The 17,099-nt window shown below is 51.9% G+C and overlaps 1 protein-coding gene across 4 annotated transcripts in view; it reads left to right on the forward strand.

The window, feature by feature from the left end:
- LOC137362556 (CD209 antigen-like protein C) overlaps positions 1-8,776 on the forward strand; it is a 14,508-nt gene extending 5,732 nt beyond the window's left edge. For 2 of the 4 annotated variants that reach the window (XM_068026950.1, XM_068026949.1), the window contains exons 2-7: positions 2,205-2,444; positions 2,647-2,721; positions 3,195-3,374; positions 4,152-4,303; positions 6,397-6,500; positions 7,830-8,776. In XM_068026950.1, the coding sequence (XP_067883051.1) occupies positions 2,432-2,444; positions 2,647-2,721; positions 3,195-3,374; positions 4,152-4,303; positions 6,397-6,500; positions 7,830-8,028 (723 nt within the window). In that variant the 5' untranslated portion in view covers positions 2,205-2,431 and the 3' untranslated portion in view covers positions 8,029-8,776. Of the gene's footprint in view, positions 206-2,204; positions 2,445-2,646; positions 2,722-3,194; positions 3,375-4,151; positions 4,304-6,396; positions 6,501-7,829 lie in introns of all 4 variants that reach the window. The other 2 variants (XM_068026948.1, XM_068026951.1) reach the window with 2 other exon arrangements.
- Positions 8,777-17,099: the final 8,323 nt, after the last annotated feature.

Consider the following 17,099-nt stretch of genomic DNA (forward strand, 5'->3'; position numbering starts at 1 on the left):
GAAAGTGAAAGGCAGACAGAAAGAGAGAGAGAAAGAGAGAAAGTGAAAGACAGACAGAAAGACAGACAGAAAGAGAGAGAGACAGAGAGAGAGAGGGAGAGAGTGTGAGGGTGAACACACCAGCCCTGTGTCTATCTCCAGTGTTTCGGAGTTCAATGTGTTATTGATTTTAACACAAATGTACCAAGTGATGTGAAGGTGGACGGTGAGCGGAATGAAGGATTCTCCAGGACAAAATAACAGAACACACGGGAGAGCCGACACCGCAGACTGTCCCAGCCTTCCCCGGGAAACCTCACCTCACCTCACACCACAGACCCTCGGGACAGAGAGAGAGAGAGAGGCTGCAAGACCTCAGCGGGGAATTTACCCCTCAGGCTGCAGACATCCGTTCAGGAGCGGAGTCGGGGAGGGTGGCATCGTCTGGGTCGAGGGAGGAGAGGAGTCGGGGAGGGGGGGGATCGCCTGAGTCGAGGGAGGAGAGGAGTCGGGGAGGGGGGGGGGATCGTCTGGGTCGAGGGAGAGGAGAGGAGTCGGGGGTGGGGATCGTCTGGGTCGAGGGAGAGGAGAGGAGTCGGGGAGGGGGGGATCGTCTGGGTCGAGGGAGGAGAGGAGTCGGGGAGGGGGGGATCGCCTGAGTCGAGGGAGGAGAGGAGTCGGGGAGGGGGGGGGGATCGTCTGGGTCGAGGGAGAGGAGAGGAGTCGGGGGTGGGGATCGTCTGGGTCGAGGGAGAGGAGAGGAGTCGGGGAGGGGGGGATCGTCTGGGTCGAGGGAGGAGAGGAGTCGGGGAGGGGGGGATCGCCTGAGTCGAGGGAGGAGAGGAGTCGGGGAGGGGGGGGGGATCGTCTGGGTCGAGGGAGAGGAGAGGAGTCGGGGGTGGGGATCGTCTGGGTCGAGGGAGAGGAGAGGAGTCGGGGAGGGGGGGATCGTCTGGGTCGAGGGAGGAGAGGAGTCGGGGAGGGGGGGATCGCCTGAGTCGAGGGAGGAGAGGAGTCGGGGAGGGGGGGGGATCGCCTGAGTCGAGGGAGGAGAGGAGTCGGGGAGGGGGGGGGGGGATCGTCTGGGTCGAGGGAGAGGAGAGGAGTCGGGGGTGGGGATCGTCTGGGTCGAGGGAGAGGAGAGGAGTCGGGGAGGGGGGGATCGTCTGGGTCGAGGGAGGAGAGGAGTCGGGGAGGGGGGGATCGCCTGAGTCGAGGGAGGAGAGGAGTCGGGGAGGGGGGGGGATCGTCTGGGTCGAGGGAGGAGAGGAGTCGGGGAGGGGGGGATCGTCTGGGTCGAGGGAGAGGAGAGGAGAGGAGTCGGGGAGGGGGGGATCGTCTGGGTCGAGGGAGGAGGAGAGACGGAGGTCACTGATCGACCGGGGTGTGGAGGGTAGAGTGATGGGGGGACGGCTCCGAGTCACGACGATGGGACTGCGGCTCTCCGTGAGGGTCCAGCGAGGGTGACACGGGGGTCCCTCCACCCCTCGCCCATCCCCGTCACAGTCACCGAGCTGAATTGGAGAATCTGGGGTTGCTCTCCGGGTAGATACTGAGATTCCGACCACATATCCGTGCTGTCACCAACACCGCCCGTTCCCACCTCCCTAAATATCTCCCGGCTCCGTCCCCGTCTCAGCTCATCGACTGCTGAAACCCTCATCTGTGCTCTCGTCATCTCCAGACTTGACCATTCCCGACGCTCTCCCAGCTGCTTTCTCCAACATTCCACCCTCCGTAATCTTCAGCTCATCCCAAAACTCTTGCTGCTTCCCGCCCCTGTGTCCGAACACTCACCGAGTCCCGTTCACCCGTCACCCCCTGTGCTCGCTGACCTCTACCGGCTCCCGGTCCGGTAACACCTCGATTTAAAAATTCTCATCCTCGTTTTCAAATCCCTCCATGGCCCCTCGCTCCCTCCTCCTTATCTCTGTAACCTCCTCCAGCCCCTACAACCCTCCCTATCTCTGTAGCCTCCTCCAGCCCCTGCAACCCTCCCTATCTCTGTAACCTCCTCCAGCCCCTACAACCCTCCCTATCTCTGTAGCCTCCTCCAGCCCCTACAACCCTCCCTATCTCTGGAACCTCCTCCAGCCCCTACAACCCTCCCTATCTCTGTAACCTCCTCCAGCCCCTACAACCCTCCCTATGTCTGTAACCTCCTCCAGTGTAGAGGGAGCTTTACTCTGTATCTAACCCCGTGACTGTGTTCTGCTGCATCACAGCTGAGTTTGAAGAAATCGGTTGTAAACGACGTCAATCCGGTGGCGACAGGGGCTGCTCCCGAATCGCGGACTGCCGGCCGATTCACCTGGACTCTTGGGCGAGAGCGAGCCTGCACCGACAGTGGATGTGAGGCAGCGCCCCGGAGGATCACGCAGTGACTGACGCAGACCGGGGTGCCGATTACCTGCACAGACGTGAGGCGTGGCTAGGCTGAGTGACCGACCATATGAATTTCACAGGTAACAAATCGTAAACAGCCGCGGAGCACGGGGGGGGGGGTGGGGGGCGGTGTTTCACAATGTTCGCACTGGACAATGAGGAGTCCCACGGTTTGGGGATGAAGGAATGTTAGCGGAATGATCATTTGTAGACTGTGTAAAAGGGCAGTAACGAAACTCGGAGCTGTCCCCGATCCATGCCTCTCTCCTGCTTTTTTGTCAGAGTTCATGAGGCGCTGGTCCTTTAATATCCTCTCTGGGGTGTTCACCATCATTACCATTTCAGTTATGCTCCCTGGTAAGTTGTCACTTTACACTCTCCTACTCGGAGGCGAGAGAGCAGGAGGAGGGAGCGAGGGGTTGGGGGGGGGGTGCAGGGAAGGGGGATGCGGAGGAGGGTATGAGGGGATTGGCGGGCGGTGGGGGGGGGGGGTGTGGAGACGAGGAGGGAATCGGAGGGTTTTATCTGGGGTTCGGTTTTGGAGAAAGCCACCGGCTATTTTATTTTTTGGGAGCTGGACGGCGCGAGACTTACCGAGACAGATTACGAACACTCCCTTACCCCCTCGCCTTCCCCCGCCACCCCCAAGTCGGTGGCAAACCCCTAACGCGCGTCTTTGCGCCCCCGTTACGGGTTGTAGCTCTCAATTCTCGGTCGCGGGCACGGCATGGCAGAAGGTTGTCACCTCGGTGTTGACCGTGAACTTTACCCTCCACTCCCCACCTCCCTCCCTCCCCCACCCACCCCCCCCCCCCCCCCCCGACCTCTAGGCCTGATTTACCTCCTGCACAAAACCATTGTCCTTAACCAAACTTACCAGGGATTGCAGAGAACTAGCAACCAGCTCAGACAAGGCTACAGCAATCTGCTCGCGAACCTCACGCAAATCAACCACAGTCACGGCCGAACTGTTGCTGGTGCTCGGAAATTGTTGAACAGTGCGATTGACAGTAAGTATGAGAGCTCCATCCGGTCAATGCCACGTGCCGAAGGAGGCATGAGAGGTGGGAGCTGGGCCGTGGATCTCCCCTCTCCAATCACCCGCCGTTCCCGCAACCCCCCTCCCGCAATTCGAGAACAGGTCTCCTTTTCGTTCTTCCGATCTCAAATTGCGTGAGGTTTTGCGGGTGGGTTTTGTTCATTCTCGGGAGCCAGGCGTTGCTGGCCAGGACCGGCATTTTGTCATCGCCCCCCCCCCCCCCCGCCTCCCTTAATGCCCCTCGAGAAGGTGATCCGTCTTCTTGAACCGCTGCAGCCCGTGTGGGGCCGGCGCACCCAGAGTGCGGTTAGCACGGGAGTTATGGGATTGTGACCCAGCGACGGCGAAGGGAAGGGCCGATACAGTTCCGGGTCGGGGCGGCGTGCGGCTCGGAGGGGAGCTTGCAGGCGGTGGTGCTCCCAAGCACCCGCTGCCCTTGCCCTTCGAGGCGGGAGAGGTGGCGGGTTTGGGCGGCGCTGTCGAAGCGGCCTGGGCCGGCTTGCTGCAGTGCATCTTGCAGATGGTTTCGCTCTGCTGCACCTGGTGGCGGAGGGAGTGAATGTTGAAGGCGTTTGACGGATTCCGTCGGGCAAGTGGGTTAATTTTCTCGAATTGAACCCCCCCCCCCCCGACCCCGTGAAGCACCCCGGGAGGTTTTCTACTACGTTAAAGTTGCTATATAAATGCAAGTTGTTGTGGTGAATTGCCTGCATTCTCCTGTTGACTTGTTTCTTGACGTCCGGACTAGATGGATGCAGCATTGCCTGTCCCAGTGGCTGGTCAGTGTACAACAAGACTTGCTATTACTTCTCAACAAACCTAACTGATTGGTTCAACGCCAACAAATCCTGTGCCAGGCTTAATGCCACCCTCGTCATCGTGAAGACCCCAGGTGAACAGGTAGGGTCAAAGTACGTCCTCTCCGGTCATGGTAGCACACACCTGACCTATCACAGCTACCTCTCACTGTCCCGTACGTGTTGTCACTCTCGGCCTACCTCACTGGTCAGGTAGAAGCCTCGGGCCTTGTTGATCCCCCAGGCTGCCTCAGAAAGGATTGGTTTCCTCCGCTTTGGCCTCACGTCATATAGGTCTCGCCTCACCCGGCAGCGCTTGGGGTCAAAAGGCCATTGGGGGTCAGGCCCCACTCCCAAGACTCGAGCCTCATAAACCAGGCCCGATGCTCCCCGTTCGCTAGGACTGAGCGATGCCGCACTGTCAGAGGGTCAGTACTGAGGGAGCGCCGCACTGTCGGAGGGTCAGTACTGAGGGAGCGCCGCACTGTCGGAGGGTCAGTACTGAGGGAGCGCCGCACTGTCGGAGAGTCAGTACTGAGGGAGCGCCGCACTGTCGGAGGGTCAGTACTGAGGGAGTGCCACACTGTCACAGGGTCAGTACTGAGGGAGCTCTGCACTGTCGGAGAGTCAGTACTGAGGGAGTGCCACACTGTCACAGGGTCAGTACTGAGGGAGCTCTGCACGCTCGGAGGGTCAGTACTGAGGGAGCTCTGCACGCTCGGAGGGTCAGTACTGAGGGAGCTCCGCACTGTCTGAGGGTCAGTACTGAAGGAGTGCCACACTGTCACAGGGTCAGTACTGAGGGAGTGCCACACTGTCAGAGGGTCAGTACTGAGGGAGTGCCACACTGTCACAGGGTCAGTACTGAGAGAGCTCCGCACTGTCAGACGGTCAGCACTGAGGGAGTGCCGCACTGTCGGAGGGTCAGTACTGAAGGAGTGCCACACTGTCACAGGGTCAGTACTGAGGGAGCTCCGCACTGTCGGAGGGTCAGTACTGAGGGAGCGCCGCACTGTCGGAGGGTCAGTACTGAAGGAGCGCCGCACTGTCGGAGGGTCAGTACTGAGGGAGCGCCGCACTGTCGGAGGGTCAGTACTGAGGGAGCGCCGCACTGTCGGAGGGCCAGTACTGAGGGAGTGCCGCACTGTCGGAGGGTCAGTACTGAGGGAGTGCCGCACTGTCGGAGGGTCAGTACTGAGGGAATGCCGCACAGTCCGAGGGTCAGTGCTGAGGGAGTGCCGCACTGTCGGAGGGTCAGTACTGAGGGAGTGCCGCACTGTCGGAGGGTCAGTACTGAGGGAGTGCCGCACTGTCGGAGGGTCAAAACTGTGGGAGTGCCGCACTGTCGGAGGGTCAGTACTGAAGGAGGACCGCACTTTCGGAGGGTCAGTACCGAGGGAATGTGAGAGAAGGGATTAGAGGACCTTGCTGGTTATAGGAGTGTGAGATGAGGGGGTGGGGCGTGTGGTGGTTAGAGGGACCTCCCCAGATACAGGAGTGAGAGAGGGGGGCAGGGTTAGAGGAACCTCCCCAGATACAGGAGAGAGAGAGAGAGGGGTTAGAGGGACCGCCCCAGATACAGGAGTGTGAGAGAGGGGTGTTAGAGGGTCCTCCCCAGATACAGGAGTGTGAGAGAGGGGTGTTAGAGGGAGCTCCCCAGGTACAGGTGTGTGAGAGAGGGGTGTTAGAGGGACCTCTGCAGATACAGGAGTGTGAGAGAGGGGTTAGAGGGACCTCCCAGATACAGGGGTGTGAGAGAGAGGGGGTTACAGGGACCTCCCCAGATACAGGAGTGTGAGGGAGGGGTGTTAGAGGGACCCCCCCAGATACAGGAGTGTGAGAGAGGGGTTAGAGGGACCCCCCCAGATACAGGAGAGAGAGAGAGAGGGTTTAGAGGGACCTCCACAGATACAGGAGTGAGAGAGGGGGGCAGGGTTAGAGGAACCTCCCCAGATACAGGAGAGAGAGAGGGGGGTTAGAGAGACCTCCCCAGATACAGGAGTGTGCGAGGGGGCTAGAGAGGCCCCAGATTGGAGGTAGGCCAATATTCTGGTGGGTTTTTTTTTGTGCATGAATAATTTTTCATGAAGTTAAAAAACAATCTGAGAACGGGAAGAGATTGTGGATCTTCGCACAGATCCCAGGTGGGCACCGCCAGTGGTTTCACTGAGTTTTCCTCTCTCTATTTAATTCCAGGACTTCATAGCAAACCTGGATTTTGAGAAGCGTTGGATTGGGCTAACTGACCTGCATGTTGATGGTGTTTACCGCTGGGTGAACGGGGATCCCTTAGTGACCGGGTGAGTTGCCATGGCAGGGCAGGAAAGTCCCAGGCTGCAATCCCGGCCTAGTGCTGAGTTAGCCTGCTCGCACTCCGTGTGGGAGCCAAGGCCCACACACATACACACGGAGCAGGAAAGTCCCAGGCTGCAATCCCGGCCTAGTGCTGAGTTAGCCTGCTTGCACTCCGTGTGGGAGCCAAGGCCCACACACATACACACGGAGCAGGAAAGTCCCAGGCTGCAATCCCGGCCTAGTGCTGAGTTAGCCTGCTCGCACTCCGTGTGGGACCGAGGCCCTCACACACATGCACGCACACAGCAGGAAACGCCCTGGCTGGGTTCCCGGCCTAGTGCCCAGACTCCCGTTCAACACCAACGTGCAGGTGATGGGCGAGGAACGAGGGCCTTCCCGATGATGGCCGCGTAAGGAATGGAAACATCAATCGACATTCCCAGGATTCCCGCTGAACTGGGGCCTCCGTAACACAACAACAACCACAAGTTCTGTTTGTGTAGTGCGTTAAATGTAACCGAACATCCGAGGCTGTTTCAATAGAGCATGCGGAACAGAAGGTGACTCGGAAAATCGGGGGATGCTCAAGAAATCGGAATTGGAGGAGCACAGAGATCTCAGAGGGTTGTAGGGGGCTGGAGGAAGTTACAGAGATAGGGAGGGTTGTAGGGGCTGGAGGAGGTTACAGAGATAGGGAGGGTTGTAGGGGGCTGGAGGAGGTTACAGAGATAGGGAGGGTTGTAGGGGCTGGAGGAGGTTACAGAGATAGGGAGGGTTGTAGGGGGCTGGAGGAGGTTACAGAGATAGGGAGGGGTGTAGGGGCTGGAGGAGGTTGCAGAGATAGGGAGGGGTGTAATGGCTGGAGGAGGTTACAGAGATAGGGAGGGGTGTAGGGGCTGGAGGAGGTTACTGAGATAGGGAGGGGGGAGTGAGGGTCCATGGAGTGATTTGAAAACGAGGATGAGAATTTTATAATCGAGGTGTTACCGGACCGGGAGCCGGTGAAGGTCAGCGAGCACAGGGGGGAGACGGGTGAACGGGACTCGGTGAGAGTTAGGACACGGGGTGAGTTTTGGGATGAGCTGGAGTTTGGGGAGGGCGGAATGTGGGAGAAAGCAGCCGGGAGAGCGTCGGGATAGTCGAGTCTCGAGGGGAACGAAGGCACGGGTGAGGGTTTCAGTTGCCGATGAGCCGAGGCGGGGGCGGAGTCGGGGTGATGTCACGGAGGTGGAAACAGGCGGGTTCAGTGACGGTGCGGACATGTGGTCGGCATCTCCTCGCGGTGGGGGGGTTAAATATGACACTGAGGTTGCGAACGTGATCTTTCTCGACAGGTTTTGGGCCAGGGGGGAGCCGAACAATCCGGGAGTGGAGCACTGTGTCACCAAGGGGGCGCGTTTCGACGCTAAGCGATGGAACGATGACCTCTGCACTGCCTATCACCGCTGGATTTGCGAAGTCCCCTGCTTTGTCTATTTGGCTTGGGAGTTTGGACTGGAGGCCATGCTCAACCCGGGCGCAGACGAGCCGTAAAACAGGGCCCGGCATTCATCCCAGAAAGTTCTGCCTCCCGGTCCCCGCACCCCCCCACCCCCCCCACCCCCCCCACCCACTGTTGCTTCCGGTTGTCACCTCCGCGCAGCCACCCACAGTCGATCGGCCTCCCGGAGGGGAATGAAAGCCTCGTGGAAAGAATTTCATCCCACGTTTCTGTCCCCGCCTCGGGTCCTCGGATTTTCAGCCCCCTCCCCACGGCCAACCCAGTGCTGCTCAGAGACTGTCCAACAATACCTCGTTCTACGTGGAATATACAGCAAAGAGACAGACCATTCGGCCCATCTGCTCCCATGAGCACCCCCCCCCACCCCCTCTCCATCTCACCCCCATCACCATATCCTTCTATTCCTTTCTCCCTCTTGTCTTTATCCAGCTCCCCCCTCTTAAATACATCAATACTATTCACCTCAACCACTCCCTGTGGGAGCGAGTCCCACATTCTCCCCACTCTCTGTGGAAAGACGGTTCTCCTGAATTCCCCCATTGGATTTATTAGTGACCGTCTTATATTGATGCCCCCCCTAGTTCTGGTCTCGTCCGCAAATGGAAACACCTTCTCTACGTCTACCCGATCGAACCCCTTTCATAATCTTAAAGACCTCTATCAGGTCCCCCCTCAGCCTTCTCTTTTCTAGAGAAAAGAGCCCCAGCCTGGTCAATCTTTCCTGATAGTTATAACCTCTCAGTTCTGGTATCATTCCAGTAAATCTGCTTTTGCAACTTCTCCAGTGTCCCGATATCCTTTTTATAATGTGGAGATCAGAACTGTGCACAGTGCTCCGAGTGTGGTCCAACCGAGGGATATGGAGACCAGAACTGTGCACAGTGCTCCGAGTGTGGTCTAACCGAGGGATATGGAGACCAGAACTGTACACAGTGCTCAGAGTGTGGTCTAACCGAGGGATATGGAGACCAGAACTGTACACAGTGCTCAGAGTGTGGTCTAACCGAGGGATATGGAGACTGGAACTGTGCACAGTGCTCCGAGTGTGGTCTAACCGAGGGATATGGAGACCGGAACTGTACACAGTGCTCAGAGTGTGGTCTAACCGAGGGATATGGAGACTGGAACTGTGCACAGTGCTCCGAGTGTGGTCTAACCGAGGGATATGGAGACCAGAACTGAGCACAGTGCTGTGAGTGTGGTCTATACAAGATATATGGAGAGCAGAACTGTACATAGTGCTCCAAGTGTGGTCTAACCAAGGGATATGGAGAGCAGAACTCTGCACAGTGCTCCAAGTGTGGTCTATACAAGGTATATGGAGAGAAGAACTGTACACAGTGCTCCGAGTGTGGTCTAACCGAGGGATATGGAGACCGGAACTGTGCACAGCGCTCCAAGTGTGGTCTAACCAAGGGATATGGAGACCAGAACTGTACACAGTGCTCCGAGTGTAGTCTAACCAAGGGATATGGAGACCAGAACTGTGCACAGTGCTCCAAGTCTGGTCTATACAAGGTATATGGAGAGAAGAACTCTGCACAGTGCTCCAAGTGTGGTCTATACAAGGTATATGGAGAGAAGAACTGTACACAGTGCTCCGAGTGTGGTCTAACCAAGGGATATGGAGACCAGAACTGAGCACAGTGCTCCAAGTGTGGTCTAACTGAGGGAAATAGAGACTGGAACTGTACACAGTGCTCCGAGAGTGGTCTAACCAAGGGATATGGAGACCAGAACTGTGCACAGTGCTCCAAGTGTGGTCTATACAAGGTATATGGAGAGAAGAACTCTGCACAGTGCTCCAAGTGTGGTCTATACAAGGTATATGGAGAGAAGAACTGTACACAGTGCTCCGAGTGTGGTCTAACCAAGGGATATGGAGACCAGAACTGAGCACAGTGCTCCAAGTGTGGTCTAACTGAGGGAAATAGAGACTGGAACTGTACACAGTGCTCCGAGAGTGGTCTAACCAAGGGATATGGAGACCAGAACAGTGCACATTGCTCCAAGTGTGGTCTAACAGAGGTACATGGAGACCAGAACTGTACACAGTACTCCGAGTGTGGTCTAACCGAGGGTTACGGAGACCGGAACTGTACACGGTGCTCCGAGTGTGGTCTAACCGAGGGATATGGAGACTGAACTGTGCACAGTGCTCAGAGTGTGGTCTAACCGAGGGAGATGGAGACCGGAACTGTACACAGTGCTCCGAGTGTGGTCTAACCGAGGGATCTAGAGACCAGAACTGTACACAGTGCTCCGAGTGTGGCCAAACGGAGGGATATGGAGAACGGAATTGTACACAGTGCTCCGAGTGTGGACTAACCGAGGGATATGGAGACTGGAACTGTACACAGTGCTCCGAGTGTGGTCTAACCGAGGGATATGGAGACTGGAACTGGACACAGTGCTCCGAGTGTGGTCTAACTGAGGGATATGGAGACTGGAACTGGACACAGTGCTCCGAGTGTGGTCTAACTGAGGGATATGGAGATCGGAACTGTACACAGTGCTCCGAGTGTGGTCTAACCGAGGGATATGGAGACTGGAACTGGACACAGTGCTCCGAGTGTGGTCTAACTGAGGGATATGGAGATCGGAACTGTACACAGTGCTCCGAGTGTGGTCTAACCGAGGGATCTAGAGACCAGAACTGTACACAGTGCTCCGAGTGTGGCCAAACGGAGGGATATGGAGAACGGAATTGTACACAGTGCTCCGAGTGTGGACTAACCGAGGGATATGGAGACTGGAACTGTACACAGTGCTCCGAGTGTGGTCTAACCGAGGGATATGGAGACTGGAACTGTACACAGTGCTCCGAGTGTGGTCTAACTGAGGGATATGGAGATCGGAACTGTACACAGTGCTCCGAGTGTGGTCTAACCGAGGGATATGGAGACTGAAACTGTACACAGTGCTCCGAGTGTGGTCTAACCGAGGGATATGGAGACTGGAACTGTACACAGTGCTCCGAGTGTGGTCTAACTGAGGGATATGGAGACCGGAACTGTACACAGTGCTGTAAGTGTAGTCTAACCGAGGGATATGGAGACCAGAACTGTACACAGTGCTCCAAGTGTTGTCTAACAGAGGTATATGGAGACCAGAACTGTACACAGTGCTCCGAGTGTGGTCTAACCGAGGGATATGGAGACTGAACTGTACACAGTGCTCCGAGTGTGGTCTAACTGAGGGATATGGAGACCGGAACTGTACACAGTGCTGTAAGTGTAGTCTAACCGAGGGATATGGAGACCAGAACTGTACACAGTGCTCCAAGTGTTGTCTAACTGAGGGATATGGAGACTGAACTGCACACAGTGCTCCGAGTGTGGTCTGACCGAGAGATACGGAGACTGAACTGTACACAGTGCTCCAAGTGTGGTCTAACAGAGGTATATGGAGACCAGAACTGTACACAGTGCTCCGAGTGTGGTCTAACCGAGGGATATGGAGACTGAACTGTGCACAGTGCTCCGAGTGTGGTCTAACCGAGGGATATGGAGACTGAACTGTACACAGTGCTCCGAGTGTGGTCTAACCGAGGGATATGGAGACTGCACTGTGCACAGTGCTCAGAGTGTGGTCTAACCGAGGGATATGCAGACTGGAACTGTACACAGTGCTCCGAGTGTGGTCTAACTGAGGGATATGGAGATCGGAACTGTACACAGTGCTCCGAGTGTGGTCTAACCGAGGGATCTAGAGACCAGAACTGTACACAGTGCTCCGAGTGTGGCCAAACGGAGGGATATGGAGAACGGAATTGTACACAGTGCTCCGAGTGTGGACTAACCGAGGGATATGGAGACTGGAACTGTACACAGTGCTCCGAGTGTGGTCTAACCGAGGGATATGGAGACTGGAACTGTACACAGTGCTCCGAGTGTGGTCTAACTGAGGGATATGGAGATCGGAACTGTACACAGTGCTCCGAGTGTGGTCTAACCGAGGGATATGGAGACTGGAACTGTACACAGTGCTCCGAGTGTGGTCTAACTGAGGGATATGGAGACCGGAACTGTACACAGTGCTGTAAGTGTAGTCTAACCGAGGGATATGGAGACCAGAACTGTACACAGTGCTCCAAGTGTTGTCTAACTGAGGGATATGGAGACTGAACTGCACACAGTGCTCCGAGTGTGGTCTGACCGAGAGATACGGAGACTGAACTGTACACAGTGCTCCAAGTGTGGTCTAACAGAGGTATATGGAGACCAGAACTGTACACAGTGCTCCGAGTGTGGTCTAACCGAGGGATATGGAGACTGAACTGTGCACAGTGCTCCGAGTGTGGTCTAACCGAGGGATATGGAGACTGAACTGTACACAGTGCTCCGAGTGTGGTCTAACCGAGGGATATGGAGACTGCACTGTGCACAGTGCTCAGAGTGTGGTCTAACCGAGGGATATGCAGACTGGAACTGTACACAGTGCTCCGAGTGTGGTCTAACCGAGGGATATGGAGACTGAACTGTGCACAGTGAATCTTCACTTCAGGTATCTCCATCCTTAGATTCGGAGACCAAAACTGCACCTAGTTTTCCAGGTGTAGTACATTACTCAAGGTGACAGAATATTCCTGTCATGCAACACAGCATTATATGATAAGCAGTGGAAGAAGGGACTTTAAAGCTCAGTGGATGTCCCATTTCGAACTCCGCCTGAGGTTCCCAGCATCACAGATGGCAGCCTCCAGTCAATGGGATTCACATTGTGTGATCACAAGAATTGGCAGAGGGCACTGTTAATTACAAAGTCTACTGGTCATGACACGGTGCCAGCTGCATTGCTGAAGACCAGTGCAGGAGAAGAGGCAAAATAATTCTAGTACAGACACCTGACACCTCGGCGAAGGCACAAGTGGAACACATAGTCCTGGTACCTCAGTCCCGAACAACCAAGTAACTGAAAATCAAAGCCCCAGATAACTCCATCTCAAAGACCAGATAACTCAATCTCAAAGACCCAGATAACTCAGTCTCAAAGACCCAGATAACTCAGTCTCAAAGACCCAGATAATTCAGTCTCAAAGACACTGATAACTCAATCTGAAAGACCCTGATAACTCAGTCTCAAAGACCCTGATAACTCAATCTCAAAGACCCAGATAACAGAATCTCAAAGACCCAGATAACTCAATCTCAAAGACCCAGATAACTTAATCTCAAAGACCAGATAACTTAATCTCAAAGACCCAGATAACTTAATCTCAAAGACCCAGATAACTCAATCTCAAAGACCCAGATAACTCAATCTCAGAGCCAGATAACTCAATCTCAAAGACCCTGATAACTCAATCTAAAAAACCCAGATAACAGAATCTCAAAGACCCAGATAACTCAATCTCAAAGACCCTGATAACTCAATCTCAAAGACCCAGATAAATGAAACTCAAAGACCGCGATAACTCAATATCAAATACCCAGATTACTCAGTCTTAAAGACCCTGATAACTCAATCTCAAAGACTTTGATAACTCAAACTCAAAGACCTAGATAACTGAATCTCAAAGACCCTGATAAGTCAATCTCAAAGACCCTGATAACTGAATCTCAAAGACCCTGATAACTCAATCTCAAAGACCCTGATAACTCAATCTCAAAGACCCTGATAACTCAATTTCAAAGACCCAGATAACTCAATCTCAAAGACCCTGATAACTCAGTCTCAAAGACCCAGATTACTCACTCTCAAAGACCCAGATTACTCACTCTCAAAGACCCAGATTACTCACTCTCAAAGACCCAGATAACGCAATCTCAAAGACCCTGATAACTCAATCTCAAAGACCCTGATAACTCAGTCTCAAAGACCCAGATTACTCAATCTCAACGACCCAGATTACTCAATCTCAAAGACCCTGATAACTCAATCTCAAAGACCCTGATAACTCAATCTAAAAACCCCAGATAACAGAATCTCAAAGACCCTGATAACTCAATCTCAAATATCCAGACAACTCAATTTCAAAGACCCTGATAACTCAATCTCAACGACCCTGATAACAAAATCTCAAAGACCCTGATAACTCAATCTCAAAGACCCTGATAACTCAATCTAAAAACCCCAGATAACAGAATCTCAAAGACCCTGATAACTCAATCTCAAATATCCAGACAACTCAATTTCAAAGACCCTGATAACTCAATCTCAACGACCCTGATAACACAATCTCAAAGACCCTGATACCTCAGTCTCAAAGACCCAGATAACTCAATCTCAAAGACCCTGATAACTCAATCTAAAAACCCCAGATAACAGAATCTCAAAGACCCTGATAACTCAATCTCAAATATCCAGACAACTCAATCTCAAAGACCCTGATAACTCAATCTCAAAGACCCAGATAACTCAATCTCAAAGACCCAGATAACTCAATCTCAAAGACCCTGATAACTCAATCTCAAAGACCCAGATAACTCAATCTCAAAGACCCTGATAACTCAATCTCAAAGACCCTGATAACTCAATTTGAAAGACCCTGATAACTCAATCTCAAAGACCCTGATAACTCAGTCTCAGACCCAGATAACTCAATCTCAAAGACCCTGATAATTCAATCTAAAAAACCCAGATAACAGAATCTCAAAGACCCAGATAACTCAATCTCAAAGACCCAGATAACTCAATCTCAAAGACCCAGATAACTCAATCTGAAAAACCCTGATAACTCAATCTCAAAGACCCAGATAAATGAAACTCAAAGACCGCGATAACTCAATATCAAAGACCCTGATTACTCAGTCTTAAAGACCCTGATAACTCAATCTCAAAGACCTTGATAACTCAATCTCAAAGACCCTGATAACTCAATCTCAACGACCCAGATAACTCAATTTCAAAGACCCTGATAACTCAATCTCAAAGACCCTGATAACTCAATCTCAAAGACCCAGATAACTCAATCTCAAAGACCCAGATAACTCAATCTCAAAGACCCTGATAACTCAATTTGAAAGACCCTGATAACTCAATCTCAAAGACCCAGATAACTCAATTTCAAAGACCCTGATAACTCAATCTCAAATATCCAGACAACTCAATTTCAAAGACCCTGATAACTCAATCTCAAATATCCAGACAACTCAATTTCAAAGACCCTGATAACTCAATCTCAAAGACCCAGATAACTCAATCTCAAAGACCCAGATAACTCAATCTCAAAGACCCAGATAACTCAATCTCAAAGACCCTGATAACTCAATCTCAAAGACCCTGATAACTCAATCTCAAAGACCCTGATAACACAATCTCAAAGACCCTGATAACTCAATTGGAAAGACCCTGATAACTCAATCTCAAAGACCCTGGTAACTCAGTCTCAGACCCAGATAACTCAATCTCAAAGACCCTGATAACTCAATCTAAAAAACCCAGATAACAGAATCTCAAAGACCCTGATAACTCAATCTCAACGACCCTGATAAAATCTCAAAGACCCTGATAACTCAATCTGAAAGACCCAGATAACTCAATCTCAAAGACCCAGATAACTCAATCTCAAAGACCCTGATAACTCAATCTCAAAGACCCAGATAACTCAATCTCAAAGACCCAGATAACTCAATCTCAAAGACCCAGATAACTCAATCTCAAAGACCCTGATAACTCAATCTCAAAGACCCAGATAAATGAAACTCAAAGACCGCGATAACTCAATATCAAAGACCAAGATTACTCAGTCTTAAAGACCCTGATAACACAATCTCAAAGACCCTGATAACTCAATTTGAAAGACCCTGATAACTCAATCTCAACGACCCTGATAACAGAATCTCAAAGACCCTGATAACTCAATCTGAAAGACCCTGATAACTCAATCTCAAAGACCCAGATAACTCAATTTCAAAGACCCTGATAACTCAATCTCAAAGACCCAGATAACTCAATCTCAAAGACCCTGATAACTCAATCTCAAAGACCCTGATAACTCAATTTGAAAGACCCAGATAACTCAGTCTCAGACCGAGATAACTCAATCTCAAAGACCCTGATAACTCAATCTCAAAGACCTTGATAACTCAATCTCAAATATCCAGACAACTCAATCTCAAAGACCCTGATAACTCAATCTCAAAGACCCAGATAACTCAATCTCAAAGACCCAGATAACTCAATCTCAAAGACCCTGATAACTCAATCTCAAATATCCAGACAACTCAATCTCAAAGACCCTGATAACTCAATCTCAAAGACCCTGATAACTCAATCTCAAAGACCCAGATAACTCAATCTCAAAGACCCTGATAACTCAATCTCAAAGACCCAGATAACTCAATCTCAAAGACCCTGATAACTCAATCTCAAAGACCCTGATAACTCAATTTGAAAGACCCTGATAACTCAGTCTCAGACCCAGATAACTCAATCTCAAAGACCCTGATAACTCAATCTCAAAGACCTTGATAACTCAATCTCAAAGACCTTGATAACTCAATCTCAAAGACCCTGATAACTCAATCTCAAAGACCCTGATAACTGAAACTCAAAGACCCAGATAACTCAATCTCAAAGACCCAGATAACTCAATCTCAAAGACCCTGATAACTCAATCTCAAAGACCCTGATAACTCAATCTCAAAGACCCTGATAACTCAATTTGAAAGACCCTGATAACTCAGTCTCAAATTCCCAGATAACTCAATCTCAAAGACCCTGATAACTCAATCTGAAAGACCCAGATAACTCAATCTGAAAGACCCAGATAACTCAATCTCAAAGACCCAGATAACTCAATCTCAAAGACCCAGATAACTCAATCTGAAAAACCCTGATAACTCAATCTCAAAGACCCAGATAAATGAAACTCAAAGACCGCGATAACTCAATATCAAAGACCCTGATTACTCAGTCTTAAAGACCCTGATAACTCAATCTCAAAGACCTTGATAACTCAATCTCAAAGACCCTGATAACTCAATCTCAACGACCCAGATAACTCAATTTCAAAGACCCTGATAACTCAATCTCAAAGACCCAGATAACTCAATCTCAAAGACCCAGATAACTCAATCTCAAAGACCCTGATAACACAATCTCAAAGACCCTGATAACTCAATTTGAAAGACCCTGATAACTCAATCTCAAAGACCCA

This window comes from Heterodontus francisci, unplaced genomic scaffold (genome assembly GCF_036365525.1).
Source record: "Heterodontus francisci isolate sHetFra1 unplaced genomic scaffold, sHetFra1.hap1 HAP1_SCAFFOLD_545, whole genome shotgun sequence".
Lineage (NCBI taxonomy): Eukaryota > Metazoa > Chordata > Chondrichthyes > Heterodontiformes > Heterodontidae > Heterodontus > Heterodontus francisci.